The sequence below is a fragment of the Chamaea fasciata genome, unplaced genomic scaffold, assembly GCF_029207755.1.
Source record: "Chamaea fasciata isolate MVZ Bird 193981 ecotype frontalis unplaced genomic scaffold, bChaFas1.0.hap1 SCAF_9, whole genome shotgun sequence".
Taxonomy (NCBI): Eukaryota; Metazoa; Chordata; class Aves; order Passeriformes; family Sylviidae; genus Chamaea; species Chamaea fasciata.
Window position 1 is genome coordinate 34243033 of NW_027094094.1, and position 20573 is coordinate 34263605.

Sequence of the window (20573 nt, forward strand, 5' to 3'; positions counted from 1 at the left end):
GCGGCTGCGGCGGCGCCAAGATGGCGGACGGGGACGCTGCGCCGCTCCGCCCGCGCGGCCCCGCCGGCCCCGGCAGCGACGGCGCCGAGCCCGCGGCCAAGCGCCACCGCCGCGGATCGGGGAGCGCCGCGCCCGCGCCGCGCCCCGACCGCGCCGCGGGGCCGCCGCCCGCCGCCGCAACCGCCGCCGCCGCCGCCGCCGCCGCGCCCGCGGAGCCCCCGGGGGAGGCGGCGGCCGATGGCGGCCGGGCGGAGCGGGAGGACGGCGGCGAGGCGGCGGCGGCGGCGCGGAGCGGCGCGGACGGCGGGGCCGGGCTGCGGGGCCTGCCCCGGGCGGAGCCGCCTCCGCGGCGGGACCGGGGGGAGGGCGCGGAGGCGGCGCCCGGCGAAGACGCGGCGGAGGCGGCCCCGGGCTGCGGGCGGGCGCAGTGTTCGAACGGGGCGGCCGCGGCGCCGGCCCCGCATCCCGGTGAGGACCGACCCCTCCCTTCTCCTCTCCCTCCCCTCCTCCGCGGGTCCCTCCTCCCCGCGCAGCGCCAGCCCCGGGCGTCGCACGGGGCGCGGTGGCACCGGCCCGGCCGCGGTCAGCGCGGCCCCATGGCCCCGGCCGCGAGCACGGAGCGAACGCCGGTGCGCTGCAGCCGCGGCCTCGCCATCCCGGGCGGCTCCGGGATCCCGGGCAGCTCCGCCATCCCGGGCGGCTCCGGGATCCCGGGCGGCTCCGCCATCCCGGGCGGCTCCGGGATCCCGGGCGGCTCCGCCATCCCGGGCGGCTCCGGGATCCCGGGCGGCTCCGCCATCCCGGGAGGCTCCGGGATCCCGGGCGGCTCCGAGCCCGCCCTGTCAAAGCCTCCTGCGCCCTGTGCCGGGCACCGCACAGGGACAGCGGCTCGGCTCTCAGCCCTGAAAACATTTATTCTGCTGTGTTGCTGGCAACAAGTTATTAAAAATGAAAAAATCATAAGCCCGGTTTCCTTTTCATAATCTCTGCCGTGTTCATTTTTTTTTTTTTCTGGTCTTTAGAAACTTGCACATATGCTCAGGAGCTGCAGTCTTGACCAGTTCCTTAAAGAACTGCAAGTGACAGTCTTGGCTAAGGTTTCAATGACTACAGCACAAAACTAAACTATTATCTTTCTAAAAAAGTTTCTTTCAGATCATATTTGAAATGTAGTGGTGGGCAGCATCGCTGTGAAAGTACCTCACAGTACAAACAGATCAGGTTTGAGTTGTTTCTTGTTGGAGTTGTTAATTTTGGCTTTTTTTTTTTTTTTTTTAAAGCGTGGCTTTGGAAAGATTTATTAAAATGTATCAGACACTGCATTCTGCCAGTGCAGTCTTGACGTTTTATCCTGGAAGGCAGTTAAAGATCTTTTATCGTTATAGTAAAACTCCACAGAAAATTTCTGTCTGTGCAAAAGCGATCCAAAAGGAACAGAGGTATAGGATAAACCTGGAACAGCCTTAGTATTTCAAAACTCCATTGGGACAGCTCAGTGCAAAGCTAATGATCTCTTAGCAGTGCCTTACGCGGAGCCTTTTGCTCAGGTCCCTCGGAGCCTCAGGCGTGTTTTGCTGTGGCTGGCTTAGTTCTGCCAGCATTACCCCCTCTGGTCCTTTGGGGAATACACAGGGACTGTTACCCTTCAAACTGTTACTTTATCCTGTTTGTATCTGTCACTGTTCCTTGAATCCCAGGCTCTGTGACCTGTATGTGAGGAGTCTTTCACAATGTAAGCTTTGGTTCTTGATACAGAAGCCATAAAAGTCGCGGAAGTTAAACTTACACTTCGGTAACTGATGTGTGCTAATGCGCTTTTCCCTTCTCCAGAATTCTCAGTATGTTCACTGACTTCATGCATAATGAGATGGAACTGAAATGCTGTAAATATGTAGATTAATAGGAAATAGTAATGTTCATGAGCACCTGTGGCCTCAGAAGAACAAGACAGCAAGAACCGACAACGAATTTCTGTCACTGACCTTTTTCTGTTCTAATCAAAAATAAAGTGTTTATGTCAACGAGGGAAAGGACAACACAACCTCTGAATAAAAAATGATGGTGTTTGGTGGTGTTCTTTGTTTGAGAATCAAGTGGAACAACAGCTAAAATAGTGAGGGGGGTTCTTCAGGTAGAGACTGAGAGCTACTGTAGTGATTCTTCGCTTTAGAGAGCAGGACTGAAATCTGTTCTTTGTTCGTATCTTAGATTTTCAACAAATGAAGATACAGGTGCCGAGGCTATTTCTAATAAAGCCAGTAAAAAAGGCTGAGTGCTCTAGAAGTTCAGGTTGGAATTTAGATTTCCCCTTCAGTGTGAGCTCGGTAACACAAGTGCCTCGCTCGGGGAGGTTCATGGAGATGAAGTTAGATCCAGTTACTCTGGCGTCAGGCCACGCGCTGAGCCAAGGTGACTCGGGCGCTCTGAGCCAAAGCCAACTGCAGGGGAAATGGCCGAGTGAAACTTAGTGAAGGTGGTTCAAGGGAGCATGTTCAGTGTCACAGCTGAAATAGCAGCACTTGTGTATGTGGTCAGCAGCACAGCTCAGCTGCAAGGTAACACCCTCGTAAAATCCTGTGAATTTGTTGCAGCAAATGTGCGCTTGTGGGTTTCTTTCGAAATGCTGTTAAAATGCTCTTAGAACCTAGTCAAAGATCTGTCTACAATGGTGACGTGTCTTCATTTTACCCAGTTTTTTAACGAGCTGAATGTAGTGAGAACTGTAGGGGAAGGACATTTTTAATTATACTTTTAAAACATTCGGATTTTTTTTTCTATGGTGAAATACCCATAATGCCCAACAGTTCAGAGAATGAGATTTCACCAAGGTCAGCATCCAGCTCCCTGAAGGCCAGCATTAAGGTAACAAACCCTGCAGTAAATCTGCCAACAGCTTGAAAGCATACCTATAAATGTGAAGAAGAATAGACATTTTCTGTGCCTGAGCAACAAAACCGCCGGTTGAGCACGTGATCTTCATTTTTGTGATCTGTTTGAAGATATACTGTGCCCTTGGGCTGCAGTGTAACCCCCTGGTCGTGCTGTCTTGCAGATAACTTCCTCCTCAGCGATGAAATCATAGCCAATGGCTTTCACTCCTGTGACAGTGATGAAGAAGACAGAGCCTCACATGCAAGTTCCAGTGACTGGACCCCAAGACCACGTATAGGTAGAAGCCTGGAGCATGTTCTTAGATGCTCTTTGCCTTTGAACAGTCACTTAATCCTCCCCAGTATTCAAATTATTCTTCCTGTTGCAAAAATATTGGCAGTTAGTGCTTCTGAACACCTCCTTAGAGGTGTTGGCTGTAATTCTGTACGTTATTTAAGGAGTTTAAAAAGGAACCCCTTGAAACTTGCTGTATTTTGATTAAAATTGTCAATGTCTTCTTTTTTTCTTGAATAGAAATCCTGCCATGATCCCTATTAAAAGCATACACACAGACTCACTAAATTAAACTGATTTATGGCATGTTTCTATAGCCTGCCTACTTGGTATTAATTCTTTAAGGAACAAGAAGATGATCCCTGTATAATTTTAGGGCAGTGAGCCCTCATCTTGAGTGTTTCTGGAAAGATTGATTTAATGGCTTGAGGATGTCATGTCTGAAACAATTCATGTTAGATGACCAAAAAAGCAAAAAAAAAAAAATCCATGGGTTGCTGGGAGCTATGTGTCTGTTTAGAGTGACAGTTTTAGTACCACTGGAGTGTGTATGTATGTTTGTTGTTTTTTCAGCTTATTCCTGTAAATACTAAATGGTGGGAAAACACACGTTATGAAAATCCTCTTGCACCTCTTAAAGTTTGCTGTGAACTGGGATTTCTACTTGACTGACTTGCTATGAAATCCTTCATGGGTTAACATAAAATAATGATAAATAAATAAAGTGCCCAGCTCTCACCTCAGAGTTTAGGCCAAAATACAGGGAGTTTGATGAATGGAGCATTAAATTGGATTCATGGAACTGTACTAGCAAGCGTTAATAAATGGAACAACGACCATGATCATCTGCAGTACCTGACTCTGTTTTAAATATCTGTGTTTTTAAATTTTCCTTAGGTCCCTACACTTTTGTTCAGCAGCACCTCATGTTAGGTACAGACCCACGGACGATTCTGAAGGACCTGCTGCCAGAAACAATCCCCCCACCTGAGCTGGATGACATGACTCTGTGGCAAATCGTGATAAACATCCTTTCAGAGCCACCAAAAAGGAAGAAGAGGAAAGATATTAACACCATTGACGATGCTGTGAAACTTCTGCAGGAATGCAAGAAGATCATGGTCTTGACTGGAGCTGGGGTAGGTGTTGCTGCGATGACAGTGTGAAAATAGGGAGACGGGTTGGTTCAATACTTCGCCACAGTGTGCAGGGATGGGAGCAAGTCACTGTGCTGGGGGGAAGAGTCCAGGTCACTGCAGGGACTGGAGCTGCCACTGGAAATCACACCATTTCTCTTCTCAGAACAAAACATTCTTAGACATAGAAACTTGTAAACAGCTGCTTCCATGCAAAATACTTAAGGAATAAGAACACATTACCTGTCCAGAACATTTTCTATCTTGGTCATCAGACAAAGGCGATTACTTTTTTAAACAAAATCCCAGTGAATCTCTTAAAATCCCAGATGGAGCTTGAGGCACTAGAAGAATAGGATTTGAAAAGAAAAGAGTTGGGGGGCAGAGGAGGAGGATGATCATTAGGACAGTTTGGTCAGATATCAGCAGACTGAATGTTACTCCAGCACATGCTGCTCTGTGATGGTGATAAAGCTACTCACTCTTTCACTGAGGAACATTTCTGAACTGCTGCACATTTGCAGCTCTGTACCTGTGCACCAGATCATTCCTTGCTTCTGCTGTTCACACACAGATGGTGTGACACGATTCAGAGCACATGAGTAATTCAAACTAGCTTTTAGAAGAGCACTGCTACTCCCAGTCTTGCTCTTTCCATACTTCCATACACCTGTTCCTGTTTCTCTTCCCATGCTGTTTTGCAGTAGTCTGAGACAATGATTTCAGTCCTTATTGACTACTACAATGCTTTGATTAGCTATGTTTATCGATAAACAGCTTTTATCAAAAGGGATTTATTCTTCAAAAGTAAGAATATATTTTTCAAAAGCAAGACTATTCTGTTACTGTGTTAGCATGTAAAAAATACTTAAAATATCAACAACCATGTCTAAGTCTGAGTTGGCAGATCAGTGAACATTTATTAATTAAATTTAATGCAATAACGCTCTAAATTTTTGTTCACATCTTACAAAACTTCCAGTGGTAAAAGCAAGTTCTGGTGTCCTGTTACAGTCTCCCTGTGCAGACTGTACTAAAAGGTTTTTTGTCCACTTGTCAAATTTTGTTTCTTTTGGGAATTGTTATATTGGACCAAAAAAAAAAAAAATAAAAACAAATACAGAGAACCCAGACTGGTTTTGTTCTTAATGTTTCTGAGCATACAGAAATGTGGTTTCCAAGAGCAACGCTTTATAGTGCAGTATGTCATTTCACTTATTTCAGATTGCAAAAATGTATTTCAGGTGTCAGTGTCTTGTGGAATACCTGACTTTAGATCCAGAGATGGCATCTATGCACGCCTTGCCGTCGACTTCCCAGACCTTCCAGATCCTCAAGCGATGTTTGATATAGAATACTTCAGAAAGGATCCCCGGCCGTTTTTTAAGTTTTCAAAGGTATGGTTTTCCAACAGTTCTTGTCTTGGTCAGTAAAGACACGACAATATTAAAATGCGTAACTCGGATAAAAATGAGAGGTTCAGCAACATTCTGGCTCTTTTTTAAGCTTCTTTTACTGTTCCTGTTGTAAGCTCATGATAGGCACAACCATTTCAGATGGTTGAAAAGATCTCAGTGATATTAAAGAGTTTCAAAAGCAGCAATTACATCTCTTGAACAAGAAGGAGTTGTAGAAACTGTAGACATATGGAGAAACAAACAAACAGAGAAACCCAATTGCATTTAGTCTTCAATTTCCTTGGGACCAAAAAAAACCAGAAAACCCAAGACATAAGAATTTCTACAGGACTAGTAAGGACTTGTGAAAATCAGTCACCAGTGGTTGTGCTCATTCTTTCTTCCATTTGCTCTCAATTCATACTACTGCTCTGTCATGTTACAAAGAGTGGAAAAGAAAACCCAATGCATTCTTTTTCTGCTTGGTTTTCTCTGAAAGCCTCAAGTCCAGATACTGACAAATTTTGATGCTCATTAGGGTACTCAGTTCCTTTGGGTTTTAATATTAAAAAACGCCACCCCCACAAACAAAAACCCACTGTAAACCAAAAAACACCACAGCAAGCAAGCAAAAAAAATCAACTTAGTTGAAGCGTGGACACAGGCTTTACCAGAAAAGTCCAAATCCAATTTAGCTGATACTTCTTAATTTTTGGCATTTTCATTCCTGCTCCTCCTTTTCTGTCCATCAGAATACATGTTTCTAGTAACAAATACTGAGGTCTGTTGACACTTGCAAAGGAGAGAAAACTTGCCTGTTTCCTAATTCTTAAAACCAAGATCTAGCCACTGGTTGCCTTGTGTAAAGAACCAACCCCCGGCGTGCAGGGAGCAGCTCGTGCTGCCATGCTGAGAAGCCGAGCGGTGCTGAGAGGAGCTGGATGCCACAGCAGTGCAGAGGGCACGGGGGGACACACGGACAGGCTCTGTGATGGCTGGGGACAGTGGCCAGCTCAGGTCAGCTCTGCATCCATTTCCACTAACATGCTTCTGAATTCCCTAGGAAATCTACCCGGGACAGTTCCAGCCATCTCTCTGTCACAAGTTCATCGCTTTGATGGATAAAGAGGGCAAACTCCTTCGCAACTATACTCAGAACATAGACACGCTGGAACAGGTTGCAGGAATCCAAAGGATAATACAGTGTCATGGTAAGTGGGTTTGGCTTCACTTGTTTTCCCTGGGGGAATTCTTACTGGTGCATGTGACAAGGTAATCACTGTTGGAATTAAACTTTCTTTCCTTGAATTCCTGTCTCTTGCCAACAAATACTTTGATTTTTAAATGCTGACGTTTCATTTTAGACAGCTTACATATTTAAATCAGAAATGTTTCAGGTAGAAATAACTCCTTTCAGGAACTGAGCTTGATGAAGTATCTGTGTATCAGTGAAGATCCACACCCTGTTGGCACAAGCTTAGGCTGTAACTTCTACAATGCATTTGGTGCTTCTTGATCTGTGTGAGAACATAACATGGAAATCAGTCTTGCCATAGGTCCTTCGCACTGCCCATCAACGGAATGACAGTCTGGGTGTTATCTGACTCTCCGTTTAGGTTATATTCCACTGAAATCTTAAAATATCCTGACATTTCAGTGACTCCGCTTCATGTATAAAACATTGAGGATTAATCACCAGTTCGGTTGAACTGAAGATTGTCTTGTTACACCTTCAGTGTCAAACACATTCTGTAATTATGAGGCCTAATTAGGTGGAATTGCTTGAAATGCTTTTCATTTCCAAGGACTTGCATATGTCAAGCTGAAAGTCCAAGGATTAATTTTCAAGAAAAGTATGCAGAAAATTAGTTCTTAAATGCATGTTTGGATCATTTATAAAACTTCAGACAAGTCATCTAAAAGCAGCACTGGCATGTTTGTAAGGCCCATCCATCTCACTGCGCCTTTGCCAGGGGCCAAACTCACGTGGTTTCCATTCCTCCAAAGCTCAGCTCAGTGCCAGATCCCCGCGTTTTGATTCTCCAGGCACAGCAAGCACGGTGCTCTGAACTTGGGCCTCCAGGTGGCACCCAGCAGCCTCTGCCCGTCAGCTCCCCAGCCCCAGTGCTGGGTTCTGTCTGCGCTTAGTGTGTCACGTTTTCTTTTGGTTGGCATTGCAGCTGAGGCATTCATCACAAACCTCTAGCGTGGCTGAGTTTTTGCACGTTGCTGCTGTCCTCAAGCCCCTGTTTTTCCAGCTGCACACTTCAAGGATGGGATCATCCTTAGTGTACGTCCTGTATAAGGTGATTCTGAACGAAACAGATTCTTTAAACACGTGCACTTGGAGATTTTGAGGCCTTTGGGAAATTAGCAAAGGTGGTTTTGAGCACATCAAACTTCATCTGACCAACAGCTACTGCTCTTTACAAATGGTTGTTGCCTAATGGTGGTGGCTGAAGAGAAACCAAAACTCTTGGGGGGGGTTCACACTGCTGTATTTATTCTGCTTTTGCCTCTGGCTGGGGCAAACGGCAAGTTAATCATGAGCAGTTAACAAAGAACCTTGCAGTGGTTTGGGGAGATCTTACGTGAACCTTCAGACCCATCTGTCACTGCAGACCTACAGTACAGTTCCTCCTATGAAAAGTGTCTGAGATGCATTCTGCTGTATTTAAAATGGCTCTTGCATTCAACCAGTGCATCTGGAATTAGACTGTGTTCCTTGCCATTGCTGGAGCTGAGTGAGCAGAGGCCACGGCCTGCTGGCTGGGAACGGCTCGTGCACGGGCACCAAGCTTCTGATGGTGAAAAATAATTCACCGAACAGAGCTGCAGGGAGGTAGCAGCAGATGCCCGACAGACGTGTCCCTAACGTGCTGTCTGAAGCTCTGAATTATTACTATCAGCTAATCAGAATGAGCAAATAACTGTCGCACCTGCCACAGTCCTTGGGATCCCTCATGCTGGGGGAGCTGCAATGCTGAGCAAGGTTTCAGAAGCTGTGCAGCTTGCAGCGATCAGCAGACCTGAGCTGCCAGTTGCACATAAATGATGTGCTCCAGGTTTTTCTGTGCTTTCACTCTCTTTGTCTTACCCAGATACAATACCCTGAAAGCAGATTGTCTTTACTAATGCGTTTTCTTAGTTATCCTGTGCCAGGGTTTGTGGAGTTGCTGCTGGTGCTGTTTGCAGCACCACTGTTGCGTAATGAGAAGGGCAGTTCCTGCTCTCTGCTCCTCGGCTGTGCTTGCACAGGCCAGGGGAATGGGAGGACACGGAATCGTTTGTGTTGACATGCATGTGGTATATGGCTACTCCTAAAACAAGATTTCTGCTGACTAACACCTAGAAGAAGAACTTCTAGGATTACAAGGATCTCCTTTTAATTTTACATTCTCTTTTTTAATGCCTGATTTCTGTAGCACTGCAAGATAACAGCCTTTTTGTCTAAACAGCTTGGGCATAAGACCAAATCTGAATGACTGAAAATCCTGATGCTACCATACGGGTTTTTCCCCTCAGGTTCCTTTGCAACAGCTTCCTGCCTGATCTGTAAATACAAAGTTGATTGTGAAGTTGTTCGAGGAGATATTTTCAATCAGGTAAAAAAATCTAATTTAACTCACTGCAGCTTTCTAACAAACAAACCCTGAACCACCACACTGGGATTGCTTGTAAGATCTGCTTTTCAAAGCCTCCGTTCTGCATGTATTTCATAAAAGTGCCTCTCTGTATTTTAGCCTTTCCTCTGTTATTTAAAAGTATACTCAAATACTGTACTGCAAAAATTAGCTAATGGCAAAAATCAGAACAAAACCTTAAGTGTCACTTTTTAATGGCTCCTCTGATAAAAAAGTAGAGGTTAAATGGTAAGTAGAAAATTGGATTTATACCTGGTTTGCGTTGATCTGAATTTAGAGTCACACTGAGAAAGCATTCTTAGCCTTTTATAACATCAGCTGCTCTTTGAGAATTTACCTGTATTAAAAAATGTGTTTCAAACAACAGCTGATACATGGAGAAACTGCTAACCAGAGAGCAGGCTCTAGGCAAGGATCAAATGGGATGTTGGTGTTGCTTCCCAGGAATCCTGAACTACTCCATGTTCCGAACTCCCCGAGTCTGGGTGTCAAGTGAGCCAGGACCAAGGCAGGAGTTGGTTCTGCTCTGTCAGAGCAGATGAACCTTTGACTTGGAGACCCTCTCTGCCTTTGCCCTTCTTCCCCTTCTTTTGAAGGAGCAGAGGTGATGATTCTGTGATCAAAAAGATCTTGCTTATGCAAATGAAAGGGGACTCTTTCTGCAGGCTCCTTGGGGTTTTTTGATAAATGCCTCAGAGTCCACAGTTGCAACTTTAGGTGAGAAACATGGAAGGGATGTAAATCCTTCAGGCATTACATTTGAAATGGAATTCAGTGAAAGCCTTTTGGAAGAGATGTTTGAGTTAAAGCTTTAAGAAATGTGAATCTCATAAGCCTGAAGCCTTGTAACACTGAAATGCTGAATGTGAAATTTGGTTTACTTTGCTATTAAGAATATTATTTTTAAGAACATCCGACAGATATTTTTTGTTCCTTTACCTCCAGAGCTAGCTGGCTGGAGTTAGATTTTCTCTTTCTAATACATAAAGATCTGAGGAGGAAGTTCAAGACTCATTCTAGCCATCTGCTCCTTTTTGGAGAATCCTTTAGTTGGTTTCCATTGACTGTGTGATGATTGGATGCTCTCTTGCTCAGCAGCAGGGTGAAGGTTTCCACCACACCGGCTCCTAGCTGTTGTGCCAAATTGCTTCTCATCCCACAAGGCATCCATCCCACAAGGTTTTTCTTTGTTCAGAGACTTTAATTTTTGGGAAGGATCATTTGACACCAGAGGAAGGCCCTCTACTTGTGATATTTCCTAATTTGGAGAGTATCGTATTCTGTCCCACTGCAGGCATCCATAAAACTAAATCTTTCATTTAAACGTTCAACATTCTGTATTTTTTTTTTTCTGCAGCTGTTCTCTGTATAGTAGGGACTTGTTATGCATTTAAACGTCAGTTTTCAGGTATTTTTCTGTTGGAATAGGAAATACACACATCTTTACATCTTTATAGCTCTGATTTGTAGCTTGTGATGGTTTCTATATGATTGCAGCTCCTTGGATTTATTGTGAAATGTTTTAACACTACAGCTGAAAAGACTTGAACTATGAGAAGGAAATTGCTCAGTTTTGTCTGTAGATCTATCACACACCCTTCTTGCTTTTCTTCTCTCTTAAAAAGTCTTTGGATAGCAAAGGGTTGAAAGAGGTCCCAAAGATCAAAAAACTCCCTGGCTTGGGAGAAAAGGGAATCTACTTGTCCGCAAACCTAACTGCTGTCCACTTTTGTTAGGGAAGCAGGATTCTCCTCTGTTTCTGGAGGAATTAGGGGAGTTTAAAATGGAGACCAAGCAAGTTCTGGCCTCTGTTCCTGTCCTGTATGCTGTTAGCCAGCTGCCTGCCGCAGTGCCCTGTATCTTTGTGTGTCTAACACGTGTAACCTTTTGGAGGAGAGGACAAACTCCAGGTGAAGCTCTACAAACACTCTTGGATTAGGACAGGGTTTGTTTCAGATCCTCAGCTGGAGCCTGACAGTGAAATCTAAGTTTTTGCTCCAATTAAACTAAGAAAAATCCATTCCTGTCAAATGGGAGCTGTGCTCAATTGGTGTTGAGCATGACTGCTGGACTTTGGCTTGTGGTATAGACCTGCCTGGTTTCTCCCTCTTTATTCCTGCTGTAGCTTTATTTCCCTGAGCACTCGCTGCAGGCAGGAGCAGGAAGTGTCGTTGCGTGTACATCCACGGAACGACGACACGAGGAAACATCACTGAAACTTCCCGAAGTGAGTGCCAGGGAGACTTGTGGGTTTTCCCAGGCCCGGGCTGCAGTAACAGTGGGTGTTGTGTGCAGGTGGTGCCCCGCTGTCCCCGCTGTCCCCCCGAGGAGCCGCTGGCCATCATGAAGCCGGACATCGTGTTCTTCGGGGAGAACCTGCCCGAGCAGTTCCACCGTGCCATGAAGTACGACAAAAATGAAGTGGATCTCCTCATTGTCATTGGGTCTTCACTCAAAGTAAGACCAGTAGCATTGATCCCAAGTAAGTGACTGTCTCTGGTAATACTTTCTTTAAAAAAAAATTTGGACCAGAAGTGGAATTCTCAGTTAAGAAACTCCAAGCTCTTAGAAACACCTTTGGCTCAAGTCAGCGAGCACCACGTTTTTTTAAGATGAAAGCTGCTTGCCTATGTAAAGCTGAAATGCAAAATTGAGAAAGTAACAAATTCTAAGTGCTTCTTCTACACTCCAGGTAGATCTCAAGGTAATTAAAGGATTATCTGCAAAACTACTCTCTTAAACCTGAATGACTTGGTTCTAAGATTAATTTCTCTCCTTGCTGGGAATATGCTTTAGAAAGGAAGCATCTCAGAAGCAGTATACTCCTCATGTGCGCTAAAGCACATAAAACAAACGCACAAAATCAACATAATTTGAAGAGATTATAGTACTAATTTTAATCTTTTTACTACTACCGTATTTTTAATATTACTGTAGCCAGTATTTCTGTGCATGTTTCTCAGTGATTGAGGAATGCTTTTGAACTGGAAAAAATGGGGGGCAAAACCCATCAAACCAGGTTACAGTAGGCACAGCACCTCAAACCGCCCTTGGTGAATTTGGGACTGGCTTGCCTTTCTCCTGACCTGCCTGGTTTTGTCTCGTTGCAAGCGAAGGCATGAAGAGAAGCCTGAGCTTCCTCGGTTGGTCTCTGCTGGAAGTAAAACCCAAGTGACTACCTTTGGATTCTCTTTTCCATCTATAGGTTCCATCCCCCATGAAGTGCCTCAGATCTTAATTAATAGGGAACCTTTGCCTCATCTACACTTCGACGTGGAGCTTCTCGGAGACTGTGATGTTATTATTAATGAATTATGTCAGAGGTTGGGTAGCGAATACACAAAACTTTGCTACAACTCGGTCAAACTTTCCGAAATCACCGAAAAGCCTCCACGGCCGCACAAGGAGCTCGAAGTGCTCTCGGCTGAGCTCCCTCCAACCCCTCTGAACATTTCAGAAGGCTCCAGTTCACCAGAAAGGATGAGCCCACCTGATACTGCGGTGGTGTCAGAACACCCACCTGAATGTAAGGTAGAAAACTGTGAGCCTGCCTCAGAAACTAAAGGGAGCTGCTCAGAGGAGACGCTTCAGGACACACAGGTGTCATCAGAAAACCCTGAAAATCCTGCTAGTGAGCTCATGAACTCTGAAACAATGAAGGAAAATGGATCTAACGACGGAGAAAATAAAGAAAAGAGTGAAATATTAAAGAAGTGTTGGGTAAACAGATCTGCAAAAGAACAGATTAGCAAAAGGCTGGATGGTAAGTGTTAGTGCTTTTCAGTGGTTGCTTCCTTTTGGCTGATGCATTTATGCTAGACTTACTTTAAAGTGATAAATAAGTTACTCTTGAGGCAATCCGTGGGGTTCAGTGGCTATTTTTGCTCACACAAGCATCTACATAACTCTCATTGAACCATTTACTTCTTTTGGAGAAGCCAGTAGGAAATATTTTTTGTATTTCATAATAGGTTTTAAAATCAGTGATTACATCCTCACCTAAAAGATCAAAGTGTAGGCGGCTGAAGGTAGGTATCAAAAAATAAATCCCTTTGTAACATTTTCAGATGAATTTTCGGAAAAGTTAGTTTGATCCTGAGGTGTTCAGAAGCTCAGGTCACAGCAGGGCATGATTTAGTATTGCAGTAGAGCTGGAAGACAAAGTCATGACAGGACTTAAAAATGTCACAGCTGGAGCGAGGCACGTTTTCAAGGAAAGTTTAGACTTTCCAAGGAAGCCCTCCAGCATGCAGAAACTGATATAAGGAGTCAGGAATTGAAGTGCAATTTTCCAAAGGAAAGGCTGGATATCGACTTTGTCTGATACTCCTCCGTGCAGGGACTGGAGGTACAGGAAGTCACAGGTAGAGGAAGTCTAGCTGGGAATGTGTTTGCATGAAAAAAAGCTGCTTGAACAATCAGCATAAATTCTCTTTGGTGTCCGAGGGAGGGGGAGGAGGAACACTGAGCTTTCCACAGTGAAAACATTTCTTTTGTCCTTCATAGTAAGTACGCATACATGGACAGAAATGCATTTTCACGTAACCTGCTTTGTGAGTTAAGAGTCAGGGCTGAAAACAGATCTCTGCAGGTACCTTCTAACCCCAAGCCTGCCAGATGTGGCAGCAGTCATTTCCTTCAGCACGTCACTGACTGTTCAAATTCTGTTCCAGGTACTCAGTATCTGTTTTTGGCACCCAATCGCTATATCTTCCATGGTGCTGAGGTTTACTCGGATTCTGAAGACGATATCATATCTTCCAGCTCTTGTGGCAGCAGTAGTGAGAGCGGCTCGTGCCGCAGTCAGAGCTTAGATGTGGAGGATGAGAGCGAGATGGAGGAGTTTTACAATGGCATAGAGGATGAGGATGCTCCCGAGCGGGAAGAGGAGCCTGGATTCGGGGCAGATGCAGACGAACAGGAGGAATTGGCGGCTGAGGAATCAGCTGAGCCAAACGAAGCTGCAGGGACGGAACATCCGAGCAACGCGCCGTGAAGTGATCGCTGACTGGTTACAAGAACTTCCCACCAGCATTAGGAGCTTTGGCATGTCAGAATGAATGTTTACGTCTGAATTTAGAGCAACGAAACCATACGGACGTAGTGTTTATAAATAACTAAAACAGATTTTCATGCTTAGTTTTTTACCTTTTTCAATAAAAATCTATTACTGCGCACTCAACACTAACTCATCTTTTTTTTTTTAAGGTACTAGGATTACCTAAACAACTGTCACTATGTTCACTTTTAAGTTCATCTGTCTGATCAGGCATCCATGTATATAATACATATTTTTGCTTAATAAATTTCAGCTTATATTATTTTTAAACAGTTTCGAAAAAGCCATTGGAATGTTAAACTAATATAAAGGGAACAGCTAATTTAGACCAAAGAATGGTATTTTCACACCTCTTGCTTTGTAACACTTTGGTTGATTTAAAAATCTTACGCTTCTGCTAAAACCTTTCATTCACGCCTAGTCTGTCATTAAACACTGGCATTTTCTAAGACCTACTGTGGCAGCTAATTTTTTTTGCTTTAACGGTTACTTCGTATGTTTCAGACATACTTAATTGCGAGCAGATAGCGAGATGGAAACAAGACAGTAGCACTTGAGGAATCCAATGGTTTTTAGATTGATCAAGAAGTGCTGTGAAAACGCTTAGGTTGCTGAGTGTATGACTGAGTGGACATGAAGCGATGCCGACATTGGCTCCTTAGCAGTTAGGATCCGGCATTTTGAACAGAAAGGTTCCCCCGAGTCAGAGTCTGTCACGCTGTACCCAGCGGTCACATCTAGAGCAGCTTGCTTTATAAATAGCGTTTGAGGAATTGCCAAGGCTCCAGCGTGGAAGCAGAGTTCACAAGAGTGTTCCTCCCAGCCCCGAGAAGGCGCAGAAATGAAGCTCTTCCTTTGTGCTAATGGATGCACCAAGCCCTGGAGGGACTGACTCCAGCGGTGGAGCCTCCGTTGACACTGCCAAGGAGCTCCACACGGATGAGGAGCTGCTGCCCTGAGGTCCTGATTCAGCTGGAACCTCCTCCCAGCTGCCAGCTCCATCTCGGACATGAAAAGCAAAGCGGCTTCTCCCACTCTGCTGTCCCGAGTGCTAGGCTGCCTTAAAACTGGATGTTGCAAATGTTCAAGTGCAGATTGTTTCCAAGCCTTTAGAACTATTTTGTACAATTGCACAGTGCAGTAGTCAGTGAAACAGCGTTTTTCTAGAAACCACTTTTTCAACATTGGCCCAAATGAACTCTACGATGTAGATTATTCATATACTTTGCTTTAATATTTATTACATTTTGGAAGATGTATCTTTGAACATAATACAACAGTTAATAAATATTTAAGAACAGCCTCCTGTATTCATCGGGAAATGCTGGCATGTTGTCTCATAGTCCAAATTTAATACAGCTCTTATTTGGCTACATTAAAGAATGCAATATGTTTAGTTTTCACTTGCATGTCACAATGTATTAGTTTGTGCTATAGGAGATATTTTAAATTGAAATACTTTGTTTTAAATTATTTTTACAGTGAGGATTGTTTTCTGCTCTTTTATATTGTATATAGTGTCTTTTATGTAATCTACTGGCATATGTTTTGTAGAAGACTGTTTAAAATGACTGGCTATCTTCCTGCAACTTTTGAAATACAAAACCAGTGTTTTATACTCGTACACTCTGTTCTAAAGTCTATTAAAATTGTCATTTGATTTCTGGTTTCCGTTAATTTCTAGCTATACCTTAGACATTTAGCAATGGTGCCCTAGAAGGTCAAAGTATACCTTGAAGGAAGGCATAATGGAAATGGCTTTTTTCCACCTGCCCCTGCCCTGGCAAAGCCTGAAGGAAGCTGCCCTGAATTGTTCTGGGTTTATCCCCTGGCTGGAGCCCACCCCAGACCGCAACAAATCCCTTCCTGTGGCCCCCAGGGGCCAGGGCCCAGTTTAATGAGTTTCCCAGTATGTAACACCTTTCTGTGTGGGTGATTCCAGGGTACTTCTGAACCACCATCTCTCAAAGAGTAATTGATTTGTATTGGAAGAGGGAAAAAAAGAGATGAGGAAACTCTCACGCCTGAGGCACAAAGTATCAAAACCAGTTAAGACTCTTAACACACACAGATGTTTTCCTCTCAATTACTTATTACTCTGAATGACCTGAAAACAGTTTTCCTCTTGAGTAGAACAGCTGCACCTTTTTCTGCACTTAGATGAAGAAGGTTTGCATTTTGTTCTTTCTTATGTCTTTGATAACATCATTTGAACAGAAGAGGAACCCCAAACTATCTCTTACTCTTCCAGCTCACGCACTGCCCTTTCCTCACAGCAAGGATGTCATCTTTCAAGAGTATTTAACACGATGATGAGGCAGATGGTGGGCACGAGGAAACATTTGCTATCACAGCTTTTTGTTATTCCAAAGCACTCCGTACCTTGCATGAAATTTGTCTGGAAGCAAGACAGAGCATGCCCAGGTCCAGCTGTAATTTGTGCAATCTCAAAAAAGGAGATCACTTATGTTTCTGATAATTTACCCTGTGAAAATGTCTCAGCCCTTAGTATTTATATTGAATAGATGCACTGAAAAAAAAGAGCAAAATACAAGCATTTGTTTGCCATTCCCCAGCCACCTTCCAGCCTATTTCTGGTACATTAGCTACAATAATGACCTTGCAAAAGTATTTCAAGGAGCACTTATTTAAACATCTTGTCATAAATTCTTATTGGCCATGTATTTTCTATGGATCTGGCTTGAATTCAGTACATTTTTAACTAGTGTTTCTGATTATGGAAAATGTATTTTTAAATGCATGACAACAAAGGGACAGACAACATCCGATTAGGAGGGGCTATAGGAGCACAAAATTCTAATGAAACCAGCATTCAGAATCAAACTGAAAAAAGTGAGAAAAGGAAGACCCAGGGAGTACCTCAAGCTCAGTAATCTATGCTCGAATACCAAACCAAAACAACCAAATTGAAGAGCAATTGCCTTTATCTGCATGACAGACTTGTCTCCAAAGTGACTGAAGAATAAAATCCAGCGCAAAATGCTGAATTTCAGGCTAAAACAACTGGCCACGTCTAGGTAACAGTGGGTTCTAAGCTGGCTCTAAATCCTTGGGAAGTCACGGAGTAGTACCCCGAGTTACTCTTTGCTAGGCAGTTTCAAGATACAGACTGCTAGGACTCAGTAGGAAAATAAGAGTAACAACAATCCCAATAATGGTGCACCAAGGGAAAAGAGTTGCTGGTTACTCCCCCAGCGTGAGGCCCGAGGCTCAGAAAAGCAGAGGCACTGAAGTAAAGCACCATTCACTGACTGAGCTCTCTGCCATGGGACCTTGGAAAGGAGCTGGGCAAATTCAGGTGGGACAGGGCTCCCAGAGCTCCTGGAGGCCTATTTCCCTCTCGTTATACCCTTCTGGAAGCACCTGGGCTAGCTCTGGGTGGTTTGTGCCTCAGATGAAGGCAGCACAGCAGTCCCAGGAGCTGAGCTGTAACTGTTCACAGCAACCCTGCACACAACAGCCCAGGAAACTCCAGCCAGGCACACCCAGAGCCTCCAGCCGTCCTGCCTCGGGCATGGTGGGACCAGGTACACGACCACAGGTCTCTAAAGGACTGCTTCTTAAAGGACACAACCCCAAGTGCTCTCTCACCATGGGACTGTTATTTTTGCTCTCAGAGAGCAAGAGAAACTCTTGTTTCCCTGCAAATTCCATTCCCATGTGCCCTGGAGGGACAGCCCAGGCTCCCTGTGAGCAGCTCCTGCACCAGCATCACCCAGGATGGAGCTCTGGACAAAGCAAACAAACTACAAATTAAGTCATTTTGAAAGCCACAAAGAAACACAAGCTGAAAGTCTGTAGGAACGAAACACCAACGCCTCTCGGTGGGATTTAGTTGTTTGGCCATGGGTTTTTAACTCAGTACAATTATTATTATTCACCACCCTTTCCAATGGCAGAGCCCTGCTCGCAAGTGCAAGCCTCGGCTGAGGGGGCCCCTCCTTCCCCCAGCAGGTGGGAGCCTCACAGGGAGCCCTGGATGCTACAGAAGCTCCCCACACCAGGCTCCACAGAGCCCACCCCAGTAATGCTGAACGCTATGGAGAATTGACCTTAGCCCCAGTGCAGCATCACCACCCTCCTGCTCCAGACTCCAAAACCGAGCATTCCCTCCTGGGCACTGACAGAAATCCCTGCGGGGCCTGACACCTCAGCCTGCAGGGCTATTCCAGCTTCGTCCTCATCTAAAGATACTGCTGATCTTCCTTACCTCAATTACCCTCCCCCTTTGCTTCCTCCTAAGGTAACCCTGGCACTTTGTCTGGATCCCTTGCCAGTGGACAGCTCCGGCCTCCTTGAGATGCTGCACCCCAGAGAACCTCAACACTGTGCACCCGCAGAGCCTTTGTGCAGGTTGCAGCCACAAAAAAATTACATTGGTTTTTACCTTTGATATTCTTCAAAGACATGGCAGATACAACCTCCACCAGAAGCTGGTGTTGGGCCAAGTTGGTGTTGTCTGCCAGCTCTGTTCCTTCTCCCAGAAACGCTGCTGCATTTGCTCGAAAAAGACGGAAACTTGATTTCTGCACTCGACTCAAACTAGTCTTTGTGCAACATTAATCTTCTGTTTTCCATGTAATCAGGCACATGGAGGGAACACCTGCAGACATTCACTGCACAGGTGAGGATTCATGACTGCTGGTAAGACCAGCCTTTATCTCACCGGTGAGATAAAGATCCCCACCAGCACTGTACACAGCAACTATGCTGCAATTACTAAAAGGGTAGTTCCTACGTGGAACGAGATTCCCAAACCTCATTTTCCTAATCTGAAACTGATGTGCCTTTGGCTGCAGAGAAATAATAATGCCAGGTGCTGTCCTAGCTAACGTAAGGACACAGATGACACTCGTGGCACCAGCCACACTGTATTCTGCAGTTTTGTAAAGTCAATGGTTCTGTTCAAACCCAGGGGATCCGCAGGAACTCAGACTGTTTAGACCAGCAGGGCTGTAGATACGGTATTTCAGCACAGTTCTAGTGTGCCTGTTACTGTCAGCTTTGCTCCCCCCTCCCAGCCCAGCTGCCTTGTGGTTAGAAGATAACACATCTTTTTCATTCGCCACTTCTGCAGAAATGGGCCGGCAAAGGTTCGCAGTTACGACGTTTTAGCACACTCACGGAAAGGAAGTCAGTGTAAGAGGCAGGAGCAGAGAAAAACTCTGTGTAGAGGCACAAACAGGCTCCCTCCCCCAAGGAAATAAAAAACCCCCGAGGACTCAGTCACATGGTGAGGGAGCTGATGGCTGGTGGAGTTACTACGCTGATTAATTGCGCACACAGAGCAGGCAGGCAGTCACGGTGCTTTCCTGGGGCTCTAGGGCGCTGTACTAATCTGGTGATGGCAGGTGACAGAAGATGCTCTACACCTTTCAAGGTTTAGCTAAGGTTTTTGAGGTCATTGCTCCAGACTTGACCAACGCAAACATGAACATCAAGACTGAATGACCAAAACAGTAGGCTGATCATCAGTGCACCCAAACCCCCCTCTGACCTGCCATGCTAGAAATATCCACTTGGTAAGCAAGGGGACGCTGTCACTTGTCAGGGGAAACAAATACTTTGTTCTTCCTCTTCTTTTTTCTCCCCTTCAAAACCTGAGCAAGGCAGTTCCTCATAGTTGTGGTTGCACACGGAAAGTCAACACAGCCACTCTTGAGGGGTTCAACTCTCTACCAGTGCTGAAAACTGTCCTGTTAAATGAGAGCTTTAATCTGCATTTATCTGAACTGCAGAACCTCGTGTGCCTTTAAGGAGCATTCTTTTACAGTTATTCACATTTGATTACATTAAGCTTCATTTATTACTGATAAATCAAGCTTATTGCAGCAGAGAGCAGTGCAATGAATTAAAACCCTCTTCAGAGTAGTTTATAAACATTCTTAAAGGGAATACCACGGCTTGAAGCTCTAACTATGATCACTAACAGCCTCATTAATAGCAACTCCCACAAAGTGCCAAAGGAGACAAATCACTACGCTTAAGCAGGGCTCACTGCTTTAACAGTTCTACACTGCCTTCTTCGCTTTGCCCTGGAAAATGAGGGAAAAACACCTGCTGCACCTGCAGTTCAGGAAGCCTGGGTGGTTCTGCCATGCAAACTCAATCTTCATCCCCGTGTTAATGTGACAGGTGCAATAAATCCAGT

The 20573-nt window shown here is 45.0% G+C and overlaps 1 protein-coding gene across 1 annotated transcript; it reads left to right on the forward strand.

Annotated features, from left to right (window-relative positions):
- The first annotated feature begins 20 nt into the window (after positions 1-20).
- SIRT1 (sirtuin 1) lies at positions 21-16061 on the forward strand. The gene is made up of 9 exons (XM_066191830.1): positions 21-468; positions 3053-3169; positions 4063-4304; positions 5546-5698; positions 6762-6909; positions 9224-9303; positions 11638-11824; positions 12548-13105; positions 14016-16061. Exons 1-9 carry the CDS (start codon positions 21-23, stop codon positions 14336-14338), a joined length of 2256 nt encoding a protein of 751 aa, XP_066047927.1. The 3' UTR covers positions 14339-16061.
- The last annotated feature ends 4512 nt before the right edge of the window (positions 16062-20573 follow it).